Source organism: Xenopus tropicalis, chromosome 2 (genome assembly GCF_000004195.4).
Source record: "Xenopus tropicalis strain Nigerian chromosome 2, UCB_Xtro_10.0, whole genome shotgun sequence".
In the NCBI taxonomy this organism is placed as follows: domain Eukaryota; kingdom Metazoa; phylum Chordata; class Amphibia; order Anura; family Pipidae; genus Xenopus; species Xenopus tropicalis.
In genome coordinates this window covers 8,639,749-8,660,585 of record NC_030678.2, presented here as the reverse complement: position 1 = coordinate 8,660,585, position 20,837 = coordinate 8,639,749, and the positions used below count along the sequence as shown (strand labels likewise).

Genomic DNA, 20,837 nt, shown 5'->3' with positions numbered 1-20,837 from the left:
TACGGGGCAGGGACCTCCTTCCTACTGTGTCTCATACCCCATGGCACTTACCCCCTGTGTATTTGTACTTATTTATTGTATTTATTAGAACACTTGTCCTCCCAGTGTGTAATTGTGTATATTGTAAGATTGTACAGCACTGCGTACCTTTGTGGCGCTTTATAAATAAAGTTATACATACATATACATACATACATTCATTGGAAGGGTGCAGTTTAACATGGGGGAACTATACTATACTACTACTGTACATTTTATACTCGACTTTTGTTCTCCTTGTAACTTAGCTCACACCCCCATCCTACCCTGATGCATCTCTAAGCTGACACACATAATCTGGAAGTTTTACCGTCATAATAACTACCACAAAGGCATATTAGCTGACAATACACAGTATCTGCCTCCTTTTTCTGTTGCAAAAATATGGATGGAATGTATTTTCCAAATGATTTATTTAATTCAGAAAGTTAAACCCCATTTGTCCTGTTTTAATTCTGATGTTGAGTTACAGCATACAATACATATGTTATTGTCATAATACTAACACAACACAACAGCATAAGCTCATGTTCCTGTGTGATTCCCTTTTCCTCTGTATAAACAAACATGTGGGTTATATAACAGAACAGACAGCTTGGAGCCAGTTCACATTCAAGCAGCCCCACATACAATAATATTTTAATATTAATTCATAATGCAATAATTTTTTAAAAAACTATCAATTTTAATATATAATATAATATAAACAGCAACTTTCCTACTCTGATAGGAAGATAAACCAGAAGAGTAAATCCTAAACAACTTTTCCTGACTAAATAAGGATTAAGGAAGTTTAATTATGTTAATTTATGGTAAAGTTGTCAGTTTTATCATAAAATATATATATATTTATATATTTTTTTATGTTGCATATTATACATCTCTGTTAATAGTCTGTCTAAAGAAGAAAAATGAGTCAAAAGAAATTACCATTTGTCACTTGTGGGCTGATTTATAAATATTCATGCAAGCAAATCCAGTAAATGCAATAAATGAGAAAGAAAGTTGCAATCACTGGGGGGTGCCAAAATGTTAAGGACCCCCCCCCCCCAGTGATTGCAATTGCTTACCTGAACCCCCTGGCAAGTGCTCCTAACATTTGGTACCCAAGAGTGATTTAGCCTTTCCTTCTCCTTTGTAGAATAAAAGAATGTAGACTAAAAGTGGTACAGGTATAGGACCCATTATCTAGAATGCTCAGGACCAAGGGTATTCCGGATAAGGGGTCTTTCCATAATTTGGATCCTCATACCTTAAGTCTACTAAGAAATCAATAGAAAATGAATTAAACCCAATAGGTTTATTTTACATCCAGTAAGGATTAATTATATCTTAGTTGGGATCAAGTACAGGTACTGTTTTATTATTACAGAGAAAGGGGAATCATTTAACCATTAAATAAACCCAATAGGGCTGTTCTGCCCCCAATAAGGGGTAATTATATCTTAGTTGGGATCAAGTACAGGTACTGTTTTATTATTACAGAGAAAAGGGAATCATTTAACCATTAAATAAACCCAATAGGGCTGTTCTGCCCCCAATAAGGGGTAATTATATCTTAGTTGGGATCAAGTACAGGTACTGTTTTATTATTACAGAGAAAAGGGAATCATTTAACCATTAAATAAACCCAATAGGGCTGTTCTGCCCCCAATAAGGGGTAATTATATCTTAGTTGGGATCAAGTACAGGTACTGTTTTATTATTACAGAGAAAAGGGAATCATTTAACCATGAAATAAACCCAATAGGGCTGTTCTGCCCCCAATAAGGGGTAATTATATCTTAGTTGGGATCAAGTACAGGTACTGTTTTATTATTACAGAGAAAAGGGAATCATTTAACCATGAAATAAACCCAATAGGGCTGTTCTGCCCCAATAAGGGGTAATTATATCTTAGTTGGGATCAAGTACAGGTACTGTTTTATTATTACAGAGAAAAGGGAATCATTTAACCATTAAATAAACCCAATAGGGCTGTTCTGCCCCCAATAAAGGGTAATTATATCTTAGTTGGGATCAAATACAAAGCACTGTTTTATTTTTACAGAGAAAAAAAGAATCATTTTTAAAAATCTGAATTATTTGATTAAAATTGAGTCTATGGGAGACAGGCTTTCCGTAATTTAGATATTGAGTTTCCGGATAACGGATCCCATACCTGTATTTATTAAATACTTGTAATCTAACACCATTCATCGCCTTTTTTTTTTTTTTTTTTGCAATAATCAAGCAGAATCTATTGCAAATTGAAAATGGTGATATTTATGAATATGTTTATTCGACCCCAGAAACATACATCCTTACACCTCAGAGCTGGGTTACTAATTTCTTTATTTCTCAGCTGTACCAGCACGTTGACTATACATTTTGCCTACATAGAGGTGGATGCAGCACATATTATTCTCCTGAATATGGAAACAGTGCTTTTTCAGCTTCTGGTTTCAATTTGACACGAGCTGTAACACTTCCAAAAAATTTTCAAAAGCCTTGTGAGTCCTACTGTGATCATTTATCTTGAAGGATAATTCAGATTTTTAAAGAAAACAGAACAGATCATCAATAAAATCAAATGAAAGGTAGCAGGTCCAAATATATCCCCATCAAGTTGATTGAATATCATTCATTAGCAGTTCCAGATAATCAGATGTCCATCAAATGAGATAATAGAGACATTAGATCTAAAGGTCCTTTGTAGTCTTCTATGTATTAATATGTACAACTCTACTTGTAAAATATTTGTATAGAATTTATCTATGCTCTGGGGAAAATGATTATTTTCTGCAACCATGTCAAAAAATATTTTAGAACTGAAAAATTGTTTTTGTTTTCTTTTTAGATTGCTAGCTCCATGGGTCAGTGACCGATCTTCCTGTCTCAAGATTAGATTGTAAATGTAAGTGTATCTTTCCACTCTATATCTTAATGATAATTAACCTTGAAAAAAATACACAGTGAGCACATGTGGGAAACTATTTTATTAGTGTTCTAGCACTAACACAAAACAAATACAATCCTATACAATAAACTGTATTAAAGATAAGTAATATGCTGAAAATATGTCTGTATCCAAGTGTTATTTAAGCGTCTTTGCACTGAAGACCTGCAAGAAAAATATAGAAATACTGAAATAATAAAAAATAAATTTTCATCCATATCAATCTATATTAAAACATATGCTTGTTAAATGTGCATAGACTAGCAGAGTAAGCTGCTTGAATAAATAGCAATGAACAAACAAGCTAAAAAACAACATTTTGTGAAGACGAACTAAATAGATTGCACATCAAACTGAAGTCATATGAGGTGTGCAAAATCACCTCTTGCAGAGTATGAAACAATTTTCCAGGGATCCATTATCTGGACCCTCATTATCCAGAAAACTCTGCATTTACAGGAAAGCCATCTCTTATCTCCCATGTTTAGCCCCATTAAAATAGGGGTTGTTTGAATCAAAACCAGACAGGTGCCAACCCTAGGTCAGAAAGTAGGCACTGTTTAGAATTCTACTTTAGCCTTGGGGGGGGTGGCAGATGGATTGTAGGTGAGACTTGGCCCCTATGTAGAATGTTTAATAAAGCAGTGGGATTCTTCATGAATCAGATGAAAGTGAGTGTAGGACTGGCCAGACCGGGGGTGAGTGAGTGTAGGACAGGCCAGACTGGGGGTGAGTGAGTGTAGGACAGGCCAGACCGGGGGTGAGTGAGTGTAGGACTGGCCAGACCGGGGGTGAGTGAGTGTAGGACAGGCCAGACCGGGGGTGAGTGAGTGTAGGACAGGCCAGACCGGGGGTGAGTGAGTGTAGGACTGGCCAGACCGGGGGTGAGTGAGTGTAGGACTGGCCAGACCGGGGGTGAGTGAGTGTAGGACTGGCCAGACCGGGGGTGGGTGAGTGTAGGACTGACCAGACCAGGGGTGAGTGAGTGCAGGACTGGCCAGACCGGGGGTGAGTGAGTGCAGGACTGGCCAGAACGGGGGTGAGTGAGTGCAGGACTGGCGAGAACGGGGGTGAGTGAGCATAGGACTGGCCAGACTGGGGGTGAGTGAGCGTAGGACAGGCCAGACTGGGGGTGAGTGAGTGTAGGACAGGCCAGACTGGGGGTGAGTGAGTGTAGGACAGGCCAGACTGGGGGTGAGTGAGTGTAGGACTGGCCAGACTGGGGGTGAGTGAGTGTAGGACAGGCCAAACTGGGGGTGAGTGAGTGCAGGACAGGCCAGACCGGGGGTGAGTGAGTGTAGGACTGGCCAGACCGGGGGTGAGTGAGTGTAGGACAGACCAGACTGGGGGTGAGTGAGTGCAGGACTGGCCAGACCGGGGGTGAGTGAGTGTAGGACTGGCCAGACCGGGGGTGAGTGAGTGTAGGACTGGCCAGACCGGGGGTGAGTGAGCGTAGGACTGGCCAGACCAGAGGTGAGTGAGCGTAGGACTGGCCAGGCCAGGGGTGAATGAGTGTAGGACAGGCCAGACAGGGGGTGAGTGAGTGTAGGACAGGCCAGACCGGGGGTGAGTGTAGGACAGGCCAGACCGGGGGTGAGTGAGTGTAGGACAGGCCAGACCGGGGGTGAGTGAGTGTAGGACAGGCCAGACCGGGGGTGGGTGAGTGAGTGTAGGACAGGCCAGACCGGGGGTGAGTGAGTGTAGGACAGGCCAGACCGGGGGTGGGTGAGTGAGTGTAGGACAGGCCAGACCGGGGGTGAGTGAGTGTAGGACAGGCCAGACCGGGGGTGAGTGAGTGTAGGACAGGCCAGACCGGGGGTGAGTGAGTGTAGGACAGGCCAGACCGGGGGTGAGTGAGTGTAGGACAGGCCAGACCGGGGGTGAGTGAGTGTAGGACAGGCCAGACCGGGGGGTGAGTGAGTGTAGGACAGGCCAGACTGGGGGTGAGTGAGTGTAGGACAGGCCAGACCGGGGGGTGAGTGAGTGTAGGACTGGCCAGACCGGGGGTGAGTGAGTGTAGGACAGGCCAGACCGGGGGTGAGTGAGTGTAGGACAGGCCAGACCGGGGGTGAGTGAGTGTAGGACAGGCCAGACCGGGGGTGAGTGAGTGTAGGACAGGCCAGACCGGGGGTGAGTGAGTGTAGGACAGGCCAGACCGGGGGTGAGTGAGTGTAGGACAGGCCAGACCGGGGTGAGTGTGACATAGTTGACCAGCTTGAATATATTGCAATATATGGACAAACAATCCCTGTTTTTGGGGAGGGCATTGCTCGGTAGCTTAATGCACAGAAAGTCTTAATGCCCTATTTGTATTGAAAATGGCCAAGTGCGGAGTGCAAGCCTTATTATACCCCCACCTAATGGTTTAAAATTTAGTGATGAGTATGACTTTCCTTTTTTTGTATAATATATATATATATAAAGCCTGAAAGTTCAAGCACACCAAACAAAAAAAACAGAAAAGCAAAAAAGCATTAAACCTGGGTGCTATCCAAGCTCTGCAATACACAAAATCAAAAATACAGATGCACACCAGGCATTTTTAGTAAGAGGAAAACTTAACTTTTAATTAGCATCCTTAAAAAGCTATTTTCTTTTTAAGGATGCTAATTAAAAGTTAAGTTTTTCTCTTACTAAAAATACCTGGTGTGCATCTGTATTTTTGATTTTGTATATATATATATATAGTATAAAAAAGACCAGCGACTCCGTGATTTCTTGTGAAAAATCAAAACATATATTCAAAGTAGCATAAACAGTTTATGTTTTGATTTTTCACAAGAAATCCCGGAGTTGCTGGTCTTTTTTATACTATTGGAACCCTTTACCAAGCACTCGAAGTATGTTATGTAGCGGTGTGCCATCCTTTGTGTATGTATATATATATATATACAGTATATATATATTTTGTGGTAAAGTCACTGTCAGGATACCTGGGAAAGTCCAGGACAGAGCTTATATATGTCCCAGGTTCCTAAGAGAATGGTTCCGGGACTAGTGGTCCGGCCCGGATGTTGTGGGTCTGCCTGAGGCTTCTCAGCTGGCTAATTACAAGGCAGCCTGGGCCAAAGTAGAAAGCTGCAGTCTGGGGGAAAGACACAGGGAAGCTGCCTGTATGAGCTTACAGAGAGTTTTGAAACCACTACAAGGTTTGAACATTGATTTTTCTTCTCTCTGTGTGGGAGACAGGCGGTAGGCCTGCTCCTGGTTAGTTAGGACAACTAACGTGTTAGTTAGAGCCCATTAAGCGGCAAGGATTTTATTTTGGAACTGTTTTGCCATTTTGATGCCAAGTGAAAAATAAACTGCCTTAAAGAGACTACGCTCTCATGTGTTGTAATTGTGCCAAGGGCTGCTTTACCCCCAGAAATCAGGTCCCAGCTACCTAACCCCTGATAAAATTAAAAAAAAATAATAATAAAAAGAAAAAATATATATATATATATATTTTTTTTTTTTTAATATGAAGTAAGACAGTTACAGGGCTTGTTATTTGCTGTTTCCACATTTCAGTCTTCACACGCACACACAGATATAAATATATATAATCTAGATATAGAATACAAAGAGGAGCACACCATTAAAAATAAGTCAAATGTCTCGGTGTATCTGTTGGTTCAAAGACCCAACATTTCTCTCACTGACCATGACCTTTCTCAAAGGAACAAATCACACAGACTGTTTGGTTTATACTTTGGTTTTGTTGAAAAAGACCTGCAGAGCAATGCACTCATACATAACATTCCATACACAATATATATATATTAGATTCCATGAGCAACCAGGCCAGCAAAATGGCTCAGGGTTCAGGCACAACCAAAAGCTTTTTCCAGCACAGGGATGGATCCTTGGCCTGTGTTTATTTGCTGGCCAAGAAACCCCTCAATGTGGTATTGTCCTAAAGTGTCTAGATATAATATGTAAAACCTGTTTGTACAAATTAGTTTGTTATAAATCAATTTAACTGACCTATACACGGAACGTGATGATACGTCGTGTGATGAACTTACAGAGACAGTTAGTTATTTCTATGATTCAGGTATGAAATCTATTATACACAATGCTCGGGACCTGGAGTTTTCTGGATAAGGGATCCTTCTATAATTTGGATCACCATACCTTAAGTCTTCTAAAAATCATTTAAACATTGGATTTTTTAGCTACCAATATAGATTAATGATCTCTTAGTTGGGATCAATTACAGGTACTGTTTTATTATTACAGAGAAAAGGGAATCATTTAACCATGAAATAAACCCAATAGGGCTGTTCTGCCCCCAATAAGGGGTAATTATATCTTAGTTGGGATCAAGTACAGGTACTGCTTTATTATTACAGAGAAAAGGGAATCATTTAACCATGAAATAAACCCAATAGGGCTGTTCTGCCCCAATAAGGGGTAATTATATCTTAGTTGGGATCAAGTACAGGTACTGTTTTATTATTACAGAGAAAAGGGAATCATTTAACCATGAAATAAACCCAATAGGGCTGTTCTGCCCCAATAAGGGGTAATTATATCTTAGTTGGGATCAAGTACAGGTACTGTTTTATTATTACAGAGAAAAGGGAATCATTTAACCATTAAATAAACCCAATAGGGCTGTTCTGCCCCCAATAAGGGGTAATTATATCTTAGTTGGGATCAAGTACAGGTACTGTTATATTATTACAGAGAAAAGGGAATCATTTAACCATTAAATAAACCCAATAGGGCTGTTCTGCCCCCAATAAGGGGTAATTATATCTTAGTTGGGATCAAGTACAGGTACTGTTTTATTATTACAGAGAAAAGGGAATCATTTAACCATTAAATAAACCCAATAGGGCTGTTCTGCCCCCAATAAGGGGTAATTATATCTTAGTTGGGATCAAGTACAGGTACTGTTATATTATTACAGAGAAAAGGGAATCATTTAACCATTAAATAAACCCAATAGGGCTGTTCTGCCCCAATAAGGGGTAATTATATCTTAGTTGGGATCAAGTACAGGTACTGTTTTATTATTATAGAAAAAGAAGGAATAATTTACACAATGTAATTATTTTTAGTGATGGGCGAAATAATTTGGAAGGCATAAATTCAAGGGGAATTGCCATGTTTCACAAGTGGTGGATTTTTTTGCAAAATGGGCAAAAAAATTTCCAGCGCAATAACAAATATCTATAACAAATTATTTTAATATGTAAATCCCATTAATTCTTCATTGATTTTAGGCCTTTCTCTATATTAATAGGACAATATTGTGTAGCCAAAAGTATATAGTATATGGAGAGGGTGCTGAGACTGCATCTAAACTGTTAAAGGGTATGGAAGATTTAAACTACGAGGTTGGACTGTCAAGGCACTTGCTAGGGGACATGATTACTCTGTACAAATTCATTAGAGGGGATTATAAAAATGACCAGTGCACCAGAAACCACCCCTTTAGATTAGAGGAACAGAACTTTCATTTGAAGCAGCATAGGGGGTTCCTCACGGTGAGGGCAGTGAGGGGGTTGGGGAATGCCCTGCCGGGGGATGTTGGGTAGGGGGTTCCTCACGGTGAGGGCAGTGAGGGGGTTGGGGAATGCCCTGCCGGGGGATGTTGGGTAGGGGGCTCCTCCGGTGAGGGCAGTGAGGTTGGGGAATGCCCTGCTGGGGGATGTTGGGTAGGGGGTTCCTCATGGTGAGGGCAGTGAGGGGGTTGGGGAATGCCCTGCCGGGGGGATGTTGGGTAGGGGGTTCCTCACGGTGAGGGCAGTGAGGTTGGGGAATGCCCTTCCGGGGGATGTTGGGTAGGGGGTTCCTCATGGTGAGGGCAGTGAGGGGGTTGGGGAATGCCCTGTCGGGGGATGTTGAGTAGGGGTTCCTCACGGTGAGGGGGTTGGGGAATGCCCTGCTGGGGGATGTTGGGTAGGGGTTTCTCACGGTGAGGGCAGTGAGGTTGGGGAATGCCCTGCCGGGGGATGTTGGGTAGGGGGTTCCTCATGGTGAGGGCCGTGAGGGGGTTGGGGAATGCCCTGCTGGGGGATGTTGGGTAGGGGGTTTCTCACGGTGAGGGCAGTGAGGTTGGGGAATGCCCTGCTGGGGGATGTTGGGTAGGGGGTTCCTCACGGTGAGGGCAGTGAGGTTGGGGAATGCCCTGCCGGGGGATGTTGGGTAGGGGGTTCCTCATGGTGAGGGCCGTGAGGGGGTTGGGGAATGCCCTGCTGGGGGATGTTGGGTAGGGGGTTCCTCACGGTGAGGGCAGTGAGGTTGGGGAATGCCCTGCTGGGGGATGTTGGGTAGGGGGTTCCTCACGGTGAGGGCAGTGAGGTTGGGGAATGCCCTGCCGGGGGATGTTGGGTAGGGGGTTCCTCACGGTGAGGGCAGTGAGGTTGGGGAATGCCCAGCTGGGGGGATGTTGGGTAGGGGGTTCCTCATGGTGAGGGCAGTGAGGTTGGGGAATGCCCTGCCGGGGGGATGTTGGGTAGGGGTTCCTCACGGTGAGGGCAGTGAGGTTGGGGAATGCCCTGCCGGGGGATGTTGGGTAGGGGTTCCTCATGGTGAGGGCTGTGAGGGGGTTGGGGAATGCCCTGCTGGGGGATGTTGGGTAGGGGTTCCTCACGGTGAGGGCAGTGAGGTTGGGTAATGCCCTGCCGGGGGATGTTGGGTAGGGGGTTCCTCATGGTGAGGGCAGTGAGGTTGGGGAATGCCCTGCCGGGGGATGTTGGGTAGGGGGTTCCTCACAGTGAGGGCAGTGAGGTTGGGGAATGCCCTGCCTGGGGATGTTGGGTGGGGGGTTCCTCACGGTGAGGGCAGTGAGGTTGGGGAATGCCCTGCCGGGGGATGTTGGGTAGGGGGTTCCTCACGGTGAGGGCAGTGAGGTTGGGGAATGCCCAGCCAGGGGGATGTTGGGTAGGGGGTTCCTCACGGTGAGGGCAGTGAGGTTGGGGAATGCCCAGCCGGGGGATGTGGTAATGGCAGATTCTGTTAATGTTTTTAAGATAGGTCAGTATAGGTTGTGGGTGCTGAGTTTACTTGGAAAGGTTGAACCTGAAGGACTCTGATCTTTTCTCAACCTTATGTAACTAAGTAACTATATAGCTAATGAAATCTGAATATTTTAAAATTATGCTCATTGATAGGCCTTACCAGATTTATGATTTTCTGGCACATAATGACACATTATACAAACGTAAATCAAACGCTGCTTACATTATTATTTGGGAAGAAAACCGCGACTGGTCAAACCAAAACTGCCCCCCTTGGAAGATGCTTGGGCTTATGATTCTTTCTCCCAGATTGACTCTTTTGTTTTATCTCTGTTAATTGCAAGATGGCATATTTCTATAAACCTTATATTAAGTTCTTTTTGTACTTACATTACTGACATATTCTGTGTAAATAGGACTTGATTTGTGGTTCAAAAATGAGACAACTTTTGAATGTATCTTGTCAATTCCCTATAAAGTGTTTCCAACAAATCTGAAATATTTAGCTATTTTTTACTATTTGTTCTGTTAGGTGAATTTTTAAAAATCAATTTAGAGAAAAAAAGTCAGCTGTGCCCTTGATTATTTATGTGCTTGATAGTAGTTGCTCATCTAAGTTGTATCAATGATACAACTTTATCAATGATAAAGTCTAATACAATGTGTAATAATGTGTAATGTGTGTCCCTCAAAGGTGTCAATATATTAGTTGCCCCCCAGTGATTGTTACTTACTTCAACCTGGGCTACTATTTGAGTATGTGCTACTTTCTCAGAAAGGTCTACTGTATATAAATACAGCCATAAGCACTCACAGAAACACTGCACTGAGTCCTCTATCAAAAGAAACACAGGATTTCTTGTCTCCTATTTTGTAAACATGTTCTTTGGTATCTGAATTCCTCTTTCAGAAAAATCTTCATTCCCAGGGCCAGAGTCTGTGCAGTTCTCTCCTCACTCCTGCTTCTCCCTCCCATAAGAATGTATAAAACTCACTGCTCCTTCCTTAGGAATGTGTAATCTGAGCTACCAGCAGGAAGCTATGAAGACTAAGCTAAAATGGCAGCTGTCTTAAACAAACAGAGGGAGCTTCTAGGGCTTTTTACTCAGGTATGGTAAAGCTTTCTGCAGAATAAATATAGCATTCTAGGTGGCACTAATGTGGCAAATCTATTGGCAGTAAAATGCCAAGATGACTTTCCTTCTCCTTTAAATGCAAAAAGCTGAATTATGCTCTTTTGTTCATATGCGCAGCCCAGGCCTTCAGCAAAGATCTTGGGGACATGAAACAAATGTTTGTTATGGTGCTCATTAGAAAATCACTGTGAAGTCTGTAAGTGATTGCTATTACTAAAGGTTACCTAACAAATTGGCCAATAATCACTGTCTGTCACTGTGTATAGTGGGCTTGGGTGGGCAATAATTATGGTCTGTCACTGTGTATAGTGTGCTTTGGGGGGCAATAATCACTGTTTGTCACTGTGTATATTGGGCTGGGGGGGGGCAGTAATCACTGTCACTGTGTATAGTGGGCTTGGGGGGGAAATAATCATTGTCTGTCACTGTGTATAGTGGGCTTGGGGAGGGCAATAATCACTGTGTCACTGTGTATAGTGGGCTTGGGGGGCAATAATCACTGTGTCACTGTGTATAGTGGGCTTGGGGAGGGCAATAATCACTGTGTCACTGTGTATAGTGGGCTTGGGGGAAGCAATGCCACTGCTGACTACTGTTGTTATTAACAGTCGTGATAAATAAAATATCTAATCAAAATATAGAATTTAGGTCTTTACCTAATGCATATTGTCATCATTAAAATCATTTAAATTTAGGAGTAAGTTTGACAACTTATATTATAGCATTGCAGATCAGTGCAATATTAAACTGTATGCAAGAGAATTATTCCATATATATATTCTCTTACCTTCTGTTGATGTTGACTGTTTTTGTTTATCTATAATCATTGGTAAAAGATATAAGAATAAGTGAATTAATTTACACTGGCATAACAGCGTTTATGTAAAAGTAAACAAATCCAAACAAAACCAAAGCAAATTATACTGAGGGGTATATTTACAGAAAATACTATGGCATCTACTACTGGCATCATGCATTACTTTTTCTGCCACTTGATATGAGCAAAATAGATACCTTTTTTAAAAATACACTGGTGATGGCTTTATTTATCATTTACAGACAAATACAAACTATAAAAACATTCGAAATATATATACATTAGCACCCTTCTGAGTAAATTTTACCAAAGTAAAATAAAATAATTTTATATATATTTTATATATATATATCGAACCCAGGGTGGCACTCTGCTTCAGTTCTTACTTTGGGTGCAAGGTAAATTATTTAAATATCCAAAAAAGACCAGCAATACCAAGTTTTATTTAAAAAAAAGATCAATTGTGTATTAAAAACACATGAACAGCCTTGGCTGAAAGGTTTAGATCTCTGGTAAAAACCAGATCTAGAATATGACCATCCTTATGGGTGGCTGTATTTGTCCACTGCTGGAGATCAAAGGAGGTGGTTAGATGGAGAAATCAAAATGGCCAGGACTGAGAAGGGTCATCTATATGGCAACTGAAATCACCCAAAACAATTGCAGGGGTGTCCAAACATAGGAAAAAGAGAGCCAGGATGTAAAGCCATAGAGCAATATAGCCAAGGATTTGTAGATGGTGGTCTGTAAACAACTGCTGCCCACAGAGAGAGAGAGTGGTTCAGTTGAACTGCATGCACCTCAACAGAAATAAAAGTAGGAGGTATAGAGATCAGTTTAAAATGGCAAGGAGGGGAGACCAAAATGCCCACTCCTCGCCCACAGCCAGTAATGCGGAGAGTATGAGATAAGGAGTGACCACCATAAGAGAGAGCTGCCTCAGTAGCATTATCATTCTCTGTTAGGGCAACAGGTGAAAGATTTGGAGCAGAACAGATCATGAAGGAAAGTGGATTTGTTAGTAACAGAGTAGGTATTAAGAAGAGCAAAAGAGAATGGAAGATAAGAAGAGAGAGTGGGAATATGAATAGTTAGACTGGTTAGTAGTTTATGAACACCTCTGCGCCTAATTAAATTTCTTCTCTTGTGTCTCTATCCATTCTTGCCTGACGCATCTGCTCTTCTATCAGCAACTGCTTAGCCGCACCCCCACTTCTACTGTTGTTTGTAGCCTTAAACCTTACTGCCTTGCCACTCCTTATATATAAAATTCCCTGGAGAGAATCTTCTGCTTTGCTTTGGTGAAAAATTAGTGAAAATGCAGAAATTTTCTTTGAAAACACATTCAGGTTAATGGGTGTTTTTCACTGCTTTTTTTCATACAAAATGCATTGAAGTCAATGAACATTTTTCTTATGTATGCATACTAGTCAATAGGAGTTTTTCTTCCAAATACATTGAAGTACTGTATATACTCGAGCATAAGCCGATCCAAGTATAAGCCGAGGTACCTAATTTTACCTAAGAAAACTGGAAAAACTTATTGACTTGAGTATAAGCCTAGGGTGGGAAATGCAGCAGCTACTGCTAAGTTTCAATATGGTTTATTTAAATAAAAAAAAAAAACAGTAAACTAGCTCTGTAAGTGGAGAAGAGGGTCAACAAAAACAATATGGTATCAACAATGATACCTTAAGAGTACTACCCCCTTAGCTCAATCAGTAAAAATCCTTCAAAATTGTATAGAGTTTATATAGAATATAAAGTGCAATGTCTAGTGCAGAATGGGACAGGTGAGGATGGTAGATGAAGATGAATTTGGAAGCGGGCCAGGGCACTGGAGGGTCTGGTTGCGGGGGGCCTAATTTGCATACAAAGGACAGAGGGTGCTAGTCTGGAGGGACCCATGGCACCCGACTCGAGTATAAGTCAAAGGTGACTTTTTCAGCACATTTTGGGTGATGAAAAATTAGGCTTATACTTGAGTATATACAGTAAATGGGAGTTTTTTTCTTATACTAAATGCAATGAAGTAAAACGGTATTTTAATGCAGAAGTGTTTTTTGAGGGGAAAATCTTCACAGCAAAACACCACATTTTTCTGTTAACCTGTTTCATTTGTTATCACTACTCTTTAGGATTACCTAGGTCGATATTTGAAAAATCAGCCCATTTGTCTTTTAACATGAACAAAATATAGAATATTTATTTTCACAAAGTAGTGTTTAGTGCATTAACCTGCTGAAGGTTTTGATTGTTGCTGCTCATCTTCAAATACTCCCTTATATCTTAATGTAATGCATCTTGTGAATCTCAAATAGACAAAATGGTACTTTGCAAGCCAGAAAATGTTTGGAATGGCACAGATTACAACTTATAAATGCCTTCAGTATCCATTCAAGTCTTTCAATTCTCATTATATGGACTTTTGCCCAATGCTTTTTCCAGATCACTTCTAATCAAAGATCTTCTTGGACCAGTGTCTTGCATGTTTAAAATGTGCCCATACATTTTTAATGATATTTAAGACAGGGGATTTTAAGAGCCATTCCAAACCTTCAGCTTGTGTTTTTTTAAGTAGCTGGTAGCATGGTGGATTTTGTGGTATGTGTAGTATTATTGTCCTGTTATAGAAGCCTTCTCCTTTCTAGCTTTAGCTTCTTGGCTAACATATTACATTGGTATCCAGACTTTGCTGACATTTACTGGAACCCATTCTTCCCTCTACATTGTGTACAGTGTTTCCTCTGCCACTGGCTGCCACAAAAACTCAAAGCATAATGGATCTAGTCCCATGTTTATCAGTTCCCAAGGTTTTCTTTTATTAAATCCTGTGCAGGGTACACAAACACCTTGGAATGGTTCAGCCAAACCTTCTGCAGGTCATTTGCAGTCATCTGAGGGTTTACCTTTGCCTTTCTGGCCAACATACGAGTAGTTGCTTTGAAAGGTCTTGCAGATTTTGCTTTGACTTTCACAGTTCACCTTAACTAAAATTTCCTGATTATATTACAGATAGTGGAAATTGTGAACTGGAAGCATTTTACACTCTTTAATGCCCTCCCATGCTTTATAGGTATCACTTGGACTGCAGGAGATTTTATTAGGCTCTACAATTGGCAACAGTATGATATGATTTTTTGCAAAAAATAGTTTTCACTAAGCAATAGACGCAATACAATAAAGTAACATAGAAAAATATTTTTCTAAAGTGCATTTCAATACATGCATACTACCCAGTAGAATGAAAAGAGCTACCAGAAAGTAGATACCATTGGACAAATGAGAATTTATGTAAATAAATAGGCAGACTACTGCTTTATATGGCCTGTTTTGTTTACCTTGTTGTCGTTGTACTGCTATCAGGAATTTCATCTGAGTGGAAGAGTCCACAGTTCATAAATTGTAATTTATTCTGCAAACAATATATTATCAAGAGTGGTATGCTTTTTTGTAAAAAAAATAATTTTTTTACATAAAGCAATCTTTATTGCCCAATGGCAAATTACATTTTGCCATTGGGCAAACAAAACAGACCATACAAAGCCACATTGAACACAAAACAAAAACACAACAAAACTGAAAAAGAAACTTTGCATAAATGTATATATCTGTATCATAACATATGGAAAAGACTAGCTCATCCACTACCTAAACATGGAGCATGCTTTTACATTCTGTAGGTGCTGTTTGTTTTTGCACTTCTAAAGTAAAAATAAAAATTCAAAGACTCAAATCAACTACTAATACACAAAGCAAATTAAAAAAAAGTGTTGGTTTTGGGTCAAAAAAAATTGCAGGTTTCTATTGTTCATCTGCATAAATAAATATAATTTGGAGACTAATTTAACTGATCTTAGTAATATTAAAATAGAGTAAATCGTTCTATTTGGCAAAGGTTTTAACACTTTAGAACAATAATATTATCTTATTATCAATATTCATCAGTTCTAAATTCTAAATTAAACAAGTGTGAATGTTTATATAGTTACAATTGCTAAACAATTTAACAATATAACACTTTTTTTTCAATTTCTGCATTATCAGAAATAGGCAAAATTTATCTACAGTATATCTGATTTTTGTTGCTCATCTAAGAAAGAATATAAGAAAAAATACTTGCAAGACTTGCAAAAATAAATAGAAATACACTATTTATACTTTGGGTTATGGAAACCTTTATCAAAGGAGAAATAATATAACTAGGGGTGCTAAGTTGTTAAGCACTGACCAATGATTATAATCACTTTGGATTTGATATGAGTTGAATTTGTTGTTCTTCCCAAAAGCATGATATATTAACATAGATTTCCCTCTGCTGCTAATTTCTCTTTTCCATCTTAAACAAAAAACAATGTTGTATACAGTGGCCAACTTTTATTTTAATTTCTTTACAAGTTGTACCATTATGTAATACTCATTAAAGAGTTAATCCTGAATCCTTAGTTCTAGTGTGGAATAAAATGGTATGAATACTTTCTCCCTATATGTGATATTAATCCAGAAGCCATGATTTGAATGGGAACCCAACAGCATAGAGCATAATGGTTTTTGAAAGCTTAAAGCAGTAAAACACAATCCAGCAGTTTTACAAGGGTATCAGATTAGGTAAACAGATCAGTTTCTAAATACTTGAAGGAACATTTTTAGGAAAGAAACATTTTAATATATAAATAACTAGTGATGAGTGAATTTTGAGTGAATTTTTTTTTTCACAAATTTTCTTGTAGTTTCGCGAATTTTACAGCAAAGCAAAACGGGACAGATTAGCTCATCACTATAAAAAACAGTTACCTGCTGCCAATATTTCAGGAATTCATGGTTAAATAGTTGTAGGCTCTGTTCTGAATCTGTTCCTTCCTTTTTGTTTGAGGCTAACTAGCACTGTTACTCAAATTGCATGAGATGACTTATTGCTATGATTTGGTTTGTAGATATCTAGGTATGTGTAGAGTTGAGCATTGGGTAGTCCAAACTTTGAATGCTGGGAAAGGACTTCAGGCCATTTGTGTCAAATTTTGTATTGCCCAAACTTGCAGCCATTGACCTAGTGATAAGTTTGGTGATAGTACCTTTCAGGACATTGAGTGGAGCTAGCGCAGCTGGGGGTTTTGTAGGAATGTTGTTCAAACTGATGGTATACCATCAATGTGATCAGCAGAGGTAGGAGTACCAAAGGTGATCAGAAGTATTTCCCAAACTGAAAAAACAGTTTGGGCAAAGTAGGTTTTATACAAACAATTCTCTATGTCCACCAATTTTGTGTGCCTGGGGCAAAGTGCTAGCTAGCCATTTGGTCATATATTATAGCCCTTTAATAATGTTACAAGACCGCTTTCTTTTTACAGGTGTATATTATCTCCTGTCCTGCTTCTGGTTTCTGATGTCCATCTAGCACAAAAAGCTGAACCTTATCAAATTAGAAACCAATGAAAGATATCTGATTTACCTCTCATGGATAGAATCTCATGATGTTCTAAGGTAAACAGTGCTAATATTTGAAAGTTAACTTTGAAGTAGATCATATAATGAAGTGTCAATGATGTTTTAATCTGCAACAAACTGACAAGATTTCTACAATATTCTATTATGGTGTATGTATGTAAGTGTATGGATAGGTCAGTATAGGTTTGTATGTTCTTGGTTCACTTGGAAGGGTTGAACTTTATGGACTATGGACTATGTAATGCAGTGTCAATAATGTTTTAGTGTAAAACAAACTGCCAAGATTTCTAGTTGACCATATTCTAACAAGTTTTTGAACATATTTTATTATTTACCTAAAATTAAAAATACCCTTACCATTTGTTGGTGCTGATTGTTGGTTACCTAAAATCAGTAAAGAAAACATAAAAATTATTGACCCAATGAAGCCACATTTTTTGGATTAAACCAAGAAATTAAATTATTCATGCTTAGGTTAATGTGAGCCTTTCTAAACATGGATTATAGAAACAATATGGCCAAAATATGTTAATCTGGGTCACAAAATACTAAAATGTGATCTTCCTCTGTCGCTTCTGGTTTCTGTTGTCCATCAAGCACAAAAAAGTGAATATTTTCAAATTAGAAACAAATTAAAGATATCTAATTTAACTTTAATGGGTATAATTTTATCATTGTCTTTTGTAAAAAGTGCTAATATTTGAATATTAGCATTGAAGCAGTAGAAATCATGTGGCCAATATGTTAATCTGGGTCACAAAATACTAAGATGTGACCTTACCCTCTGTAGCTTCTTGTTTCTGTTTTATTAAACTCTCAATTATATAATCTCATCATTTTTAAGGTAAACAGGGCTAATATTTAAAGTAGATCATTTAATGAAGTATCAATGATGTTTTAGTCTGCAACAATCTGGCAAGATTTCTAGTTGAACATATTCTAACAAACTTTTAAACATATTTTATCCGTTAAATAAACTTAGAAATACCCTTACCATCTGTAGGAGCTGATTGTTCTGTGTTAGTTAAAATTAGCTTAGAAAACATATAAAAGTGGCTTTATTTGGTCTCTAAATTTTAAGATTAGACCAATGAATTAAAAACTGCATGTCTAGTTAATGTCAGCCTTTTTTATATGGATTATAAAAACAATATGGCCAAAATACATTAATCTGGGCAACAAAATACAAAGACGTGATCTTACCTTTTGTCGCTTCTGGTTTCTTTTGTCCATCTAGCATGAAAAGGCGAATATTATCAAATTAGAAACCAATGAAGCCTGAGTCACAAAATATTGAGCTGTGATCTTACCTTCTGTCCTTTCTGGTTTCTGTTGTCCATCTAGCATAAAAAGGTGAATATTTTTAAATTAGAAACCAATTTAACCAATTTATCTTATTTAACTTGTGTATATTTTCTTATCATTTTCTTAAGTTAGAGGTGATTATATTTGAAAGTTAATATGGATTATTGACACAATATGGCCAAATATGTTCATCTGGGTAACATAATATTGAGCTGTAATCTTACCCTCTGTCTCTTCTTGTTTCTGTTGTCCATCTAGCATTAAAAGGTGAATATTTTCAAATTAGAAACCAATTATAGATATCTTATTTAACTCTCATGACTATAATTTTATCATTGCCTTTTGTCAGAAGTGCTAATATTTGAATGTTAGCACTGAAGCAGTAGAAATTATGTGGCTAAAATATGTTAGATTCTGTCATAAAATACTAAATTGTGAACTTACCCTCTGTTGATACTTGTTTCTGTTGTACATCTACCACAAAAAGGTGAATATTTTTAAATTAGAAACCAATTTAAGATATCTTATTTAACTCTTGTGGATATTTTCTCATCATTTTCTAAAGGAAAAGGTGATTACATTTGAAAGTGAACTTTGAAACAGGTAATATAATGCAGTGTCAATGACGTTTTAGATCAAACCAAGGAATTAAATATATCATATTTAGGTTAATGCAAATTTTTTCTAACATGAATTATTGACACAATATGCCCAAATATGTTAATCTGGGTAACATAATATTGAGCTGTGATCTTACCCTCTGTCGCTTCTTGTTTCTGTTGTCCATCTAGCATAAAAAGGTGAATATTTTCAAATTAGATACCAGTTCAAGATATCTTATTTAACTCTCATGAATATAATCTCAACATTTTCTTTTGTATAAAGTGTTAATATTTTAATATTAGCAGTGAAGCAGTAGAAATTTTGTGGGCAAAATATGTTAGATTGGGTCACAAAATACTAAGTGGTGCATTTACCCTCTGTTTCAACTTTTTCCTGCTGTACATCTACCACAAAAAGGTGAATATTTTCAAATTAGAAACCAATTATAGATATCTTATTTAACTCTCATGGATATCATTTTATCTTTACCTTTTGTCAAAAGTGCTAATATTTGAATGTTAGCATTGAAGCAGCATGTGTAATGCAATTTTAATTATGTTTTAGTCTCCAACAAATTGCCAAGATTTCCAGTTGAGCATTCACTTAAAATGTTTGAACATATTTTATCCTTTACCTAAAATTAGAAATACCCTTACCATCTGCTGGTGCTGATTGTTGGTTATCTAAAATCAGTAAAAAGAAAATACATAATATTTAGAGACAATATGAAGCCACATTTTTAGGATTAAACCAAGGAATTGAATTATTCATGTTAATGTGAGCCATTTTCAACATGGATTATAGAAAAGATGTGGCCAAAATATGTTAATCTGGGTAACAAAATACTAAAATGTGACCTTACCCTCTATCACTTCTTGTTTCTGTTGTCCATCTAGAAAAAAATGTGAATACTTTCACATTAAACACCAATATAATATATCCTTTAACTCTTATTGTCTTTTGTAGAAACTGCTAATATTTGAAACTCAGCATTGAAGTAGCAAATGTAATGCAGTTTCAATCATGTTTTAGTCTGCAAAAATCAGGCACAAAAAAAATTAATATCTTCAAGATAGAAACCAATAAAATATGGGTCACAAAATATTGAGCTGTGATCTTACCCTCTGTTGCTTCTTGTTTCTGTTGTCCATCTAGCATAAAAAGGTGAATATTTTCAAATTAGAAACCAATTTAACATATCTTATTTAACTTGTGTATATTTTCTCATAATTTTCCTATCCTAAGAAATGATTATATTTCAAAGTTAATATGAATTATTGACACAATATCGCCAAATTATATGTTAATCTGGGAAACATAATTTTAAAATGTGATTTTACCCTCTGTCGCTTCTTGTTTCTGTTGTCCATCTAGCATTAAAAGGTGAATATTTTCAAATTAGAAACCAATTTAACATATCTTATTTAACTCATCATTTTCATAAGTAAGAGGTGATTATATTTGAAAGTTAATATGAACTATTGACACAATATGGCCAAAATATGTTAATCTGGGTAACATAATATTGAGCTGTGATCTTACCCTCTGTCGCTTCTTGTTTCTGTTGTCCATCTAACATAAAAGTGAATATTTTAAAA

The 20,837-nt window shown here is 38.3% G+C and overlaps 1 protein-coding gene across 50 annotated transcripts in view; it reads right to left on the bottom strand.

Moving 5' to 3' along the window:
- Nucleotides 1–2,998: 2,998 nt before the first annotated feature.
- The window catches only part of LOC116408742 (high mobility group nucleosome-binding domain-containing protein 5-like), a 42,495-nt gene continuing 24,656 nt past the window's right edge, over nucleotides 2,999–20,837 (bottom strand). For 45 of the 50 annotated variants that reach the window (XM_031896471.1, XM_031896487.1, XM_031896496.1 and 42 more), the window contains 15 exons: nucleotides 20,782–20,811; nucleotides 20,580–20,609; nucleotides 20,361–20,390; nucleotides 20,102–20,131; nucleotides 19,896–19,922; nucleotides 19,394–19,423; nucleotides 19,081–19,110; nucleotides 18,861–18,890; nucleotides 18,642–18,671; nucleotides 18,535–18,564; nucleotides 18,325–18,328; nucleotides 18,113–18,138; nucleotides 17,689–17,715; nucleotides 11,857–11,886; nucleotides 2,999–3,142 (listed from right to left, as the gene is read on the bottom strand). In XM_031896471.1, the coding sequence (XP_031752331.1) occupies nucleotides 3,120–3,142; nucleotides 11,857–11,886; nucleotides 17,689–17,715; nucleotides 18,113–18,138; nucleotides 18,325–18,328; nucleotides 18,535–18,564; nucleotides 18,642–18,671; nucleotides 18,861–18,890; nucleotides 19,081–19,110; nucleotides 19,394–19,423; nucleotides 19,896–19,922; nucleotides 20,102–20,131; nucleotides 20,361–20,390; nucleotides 20,580–20,609; nucleotides 20,782–20,811 (407 nt within the window). In that variant the 3' untranslated portion in view covers nucleotides 2,999–3,119. The remainder of the gene's footprint in view (nucleotides 3,143–11,856; nucleotides 11,887–17,688; nucleotides 17,716–18,112; nucleotides 18,139–18,324; nucleotides 18,329–18,534; nucleotides 18,565–18,641; nucleotides 18,672–18,860; nucleotides 18,891–19,080; nucleotides 19,111–19,393; nucleotides 19,424–19,895; nucleotides 19,923–20,101; nucleotides 20,132–20,360; nucleotides 20,391–20,579; nucleotides 20,610–20,781; nucleotides 20,812–20,837) is intronic. The other 5 variants (XM_031896519.1, XM_031896473.1, XM_031896472.1 and 2 more) reach the window with 5 other exon arrangements.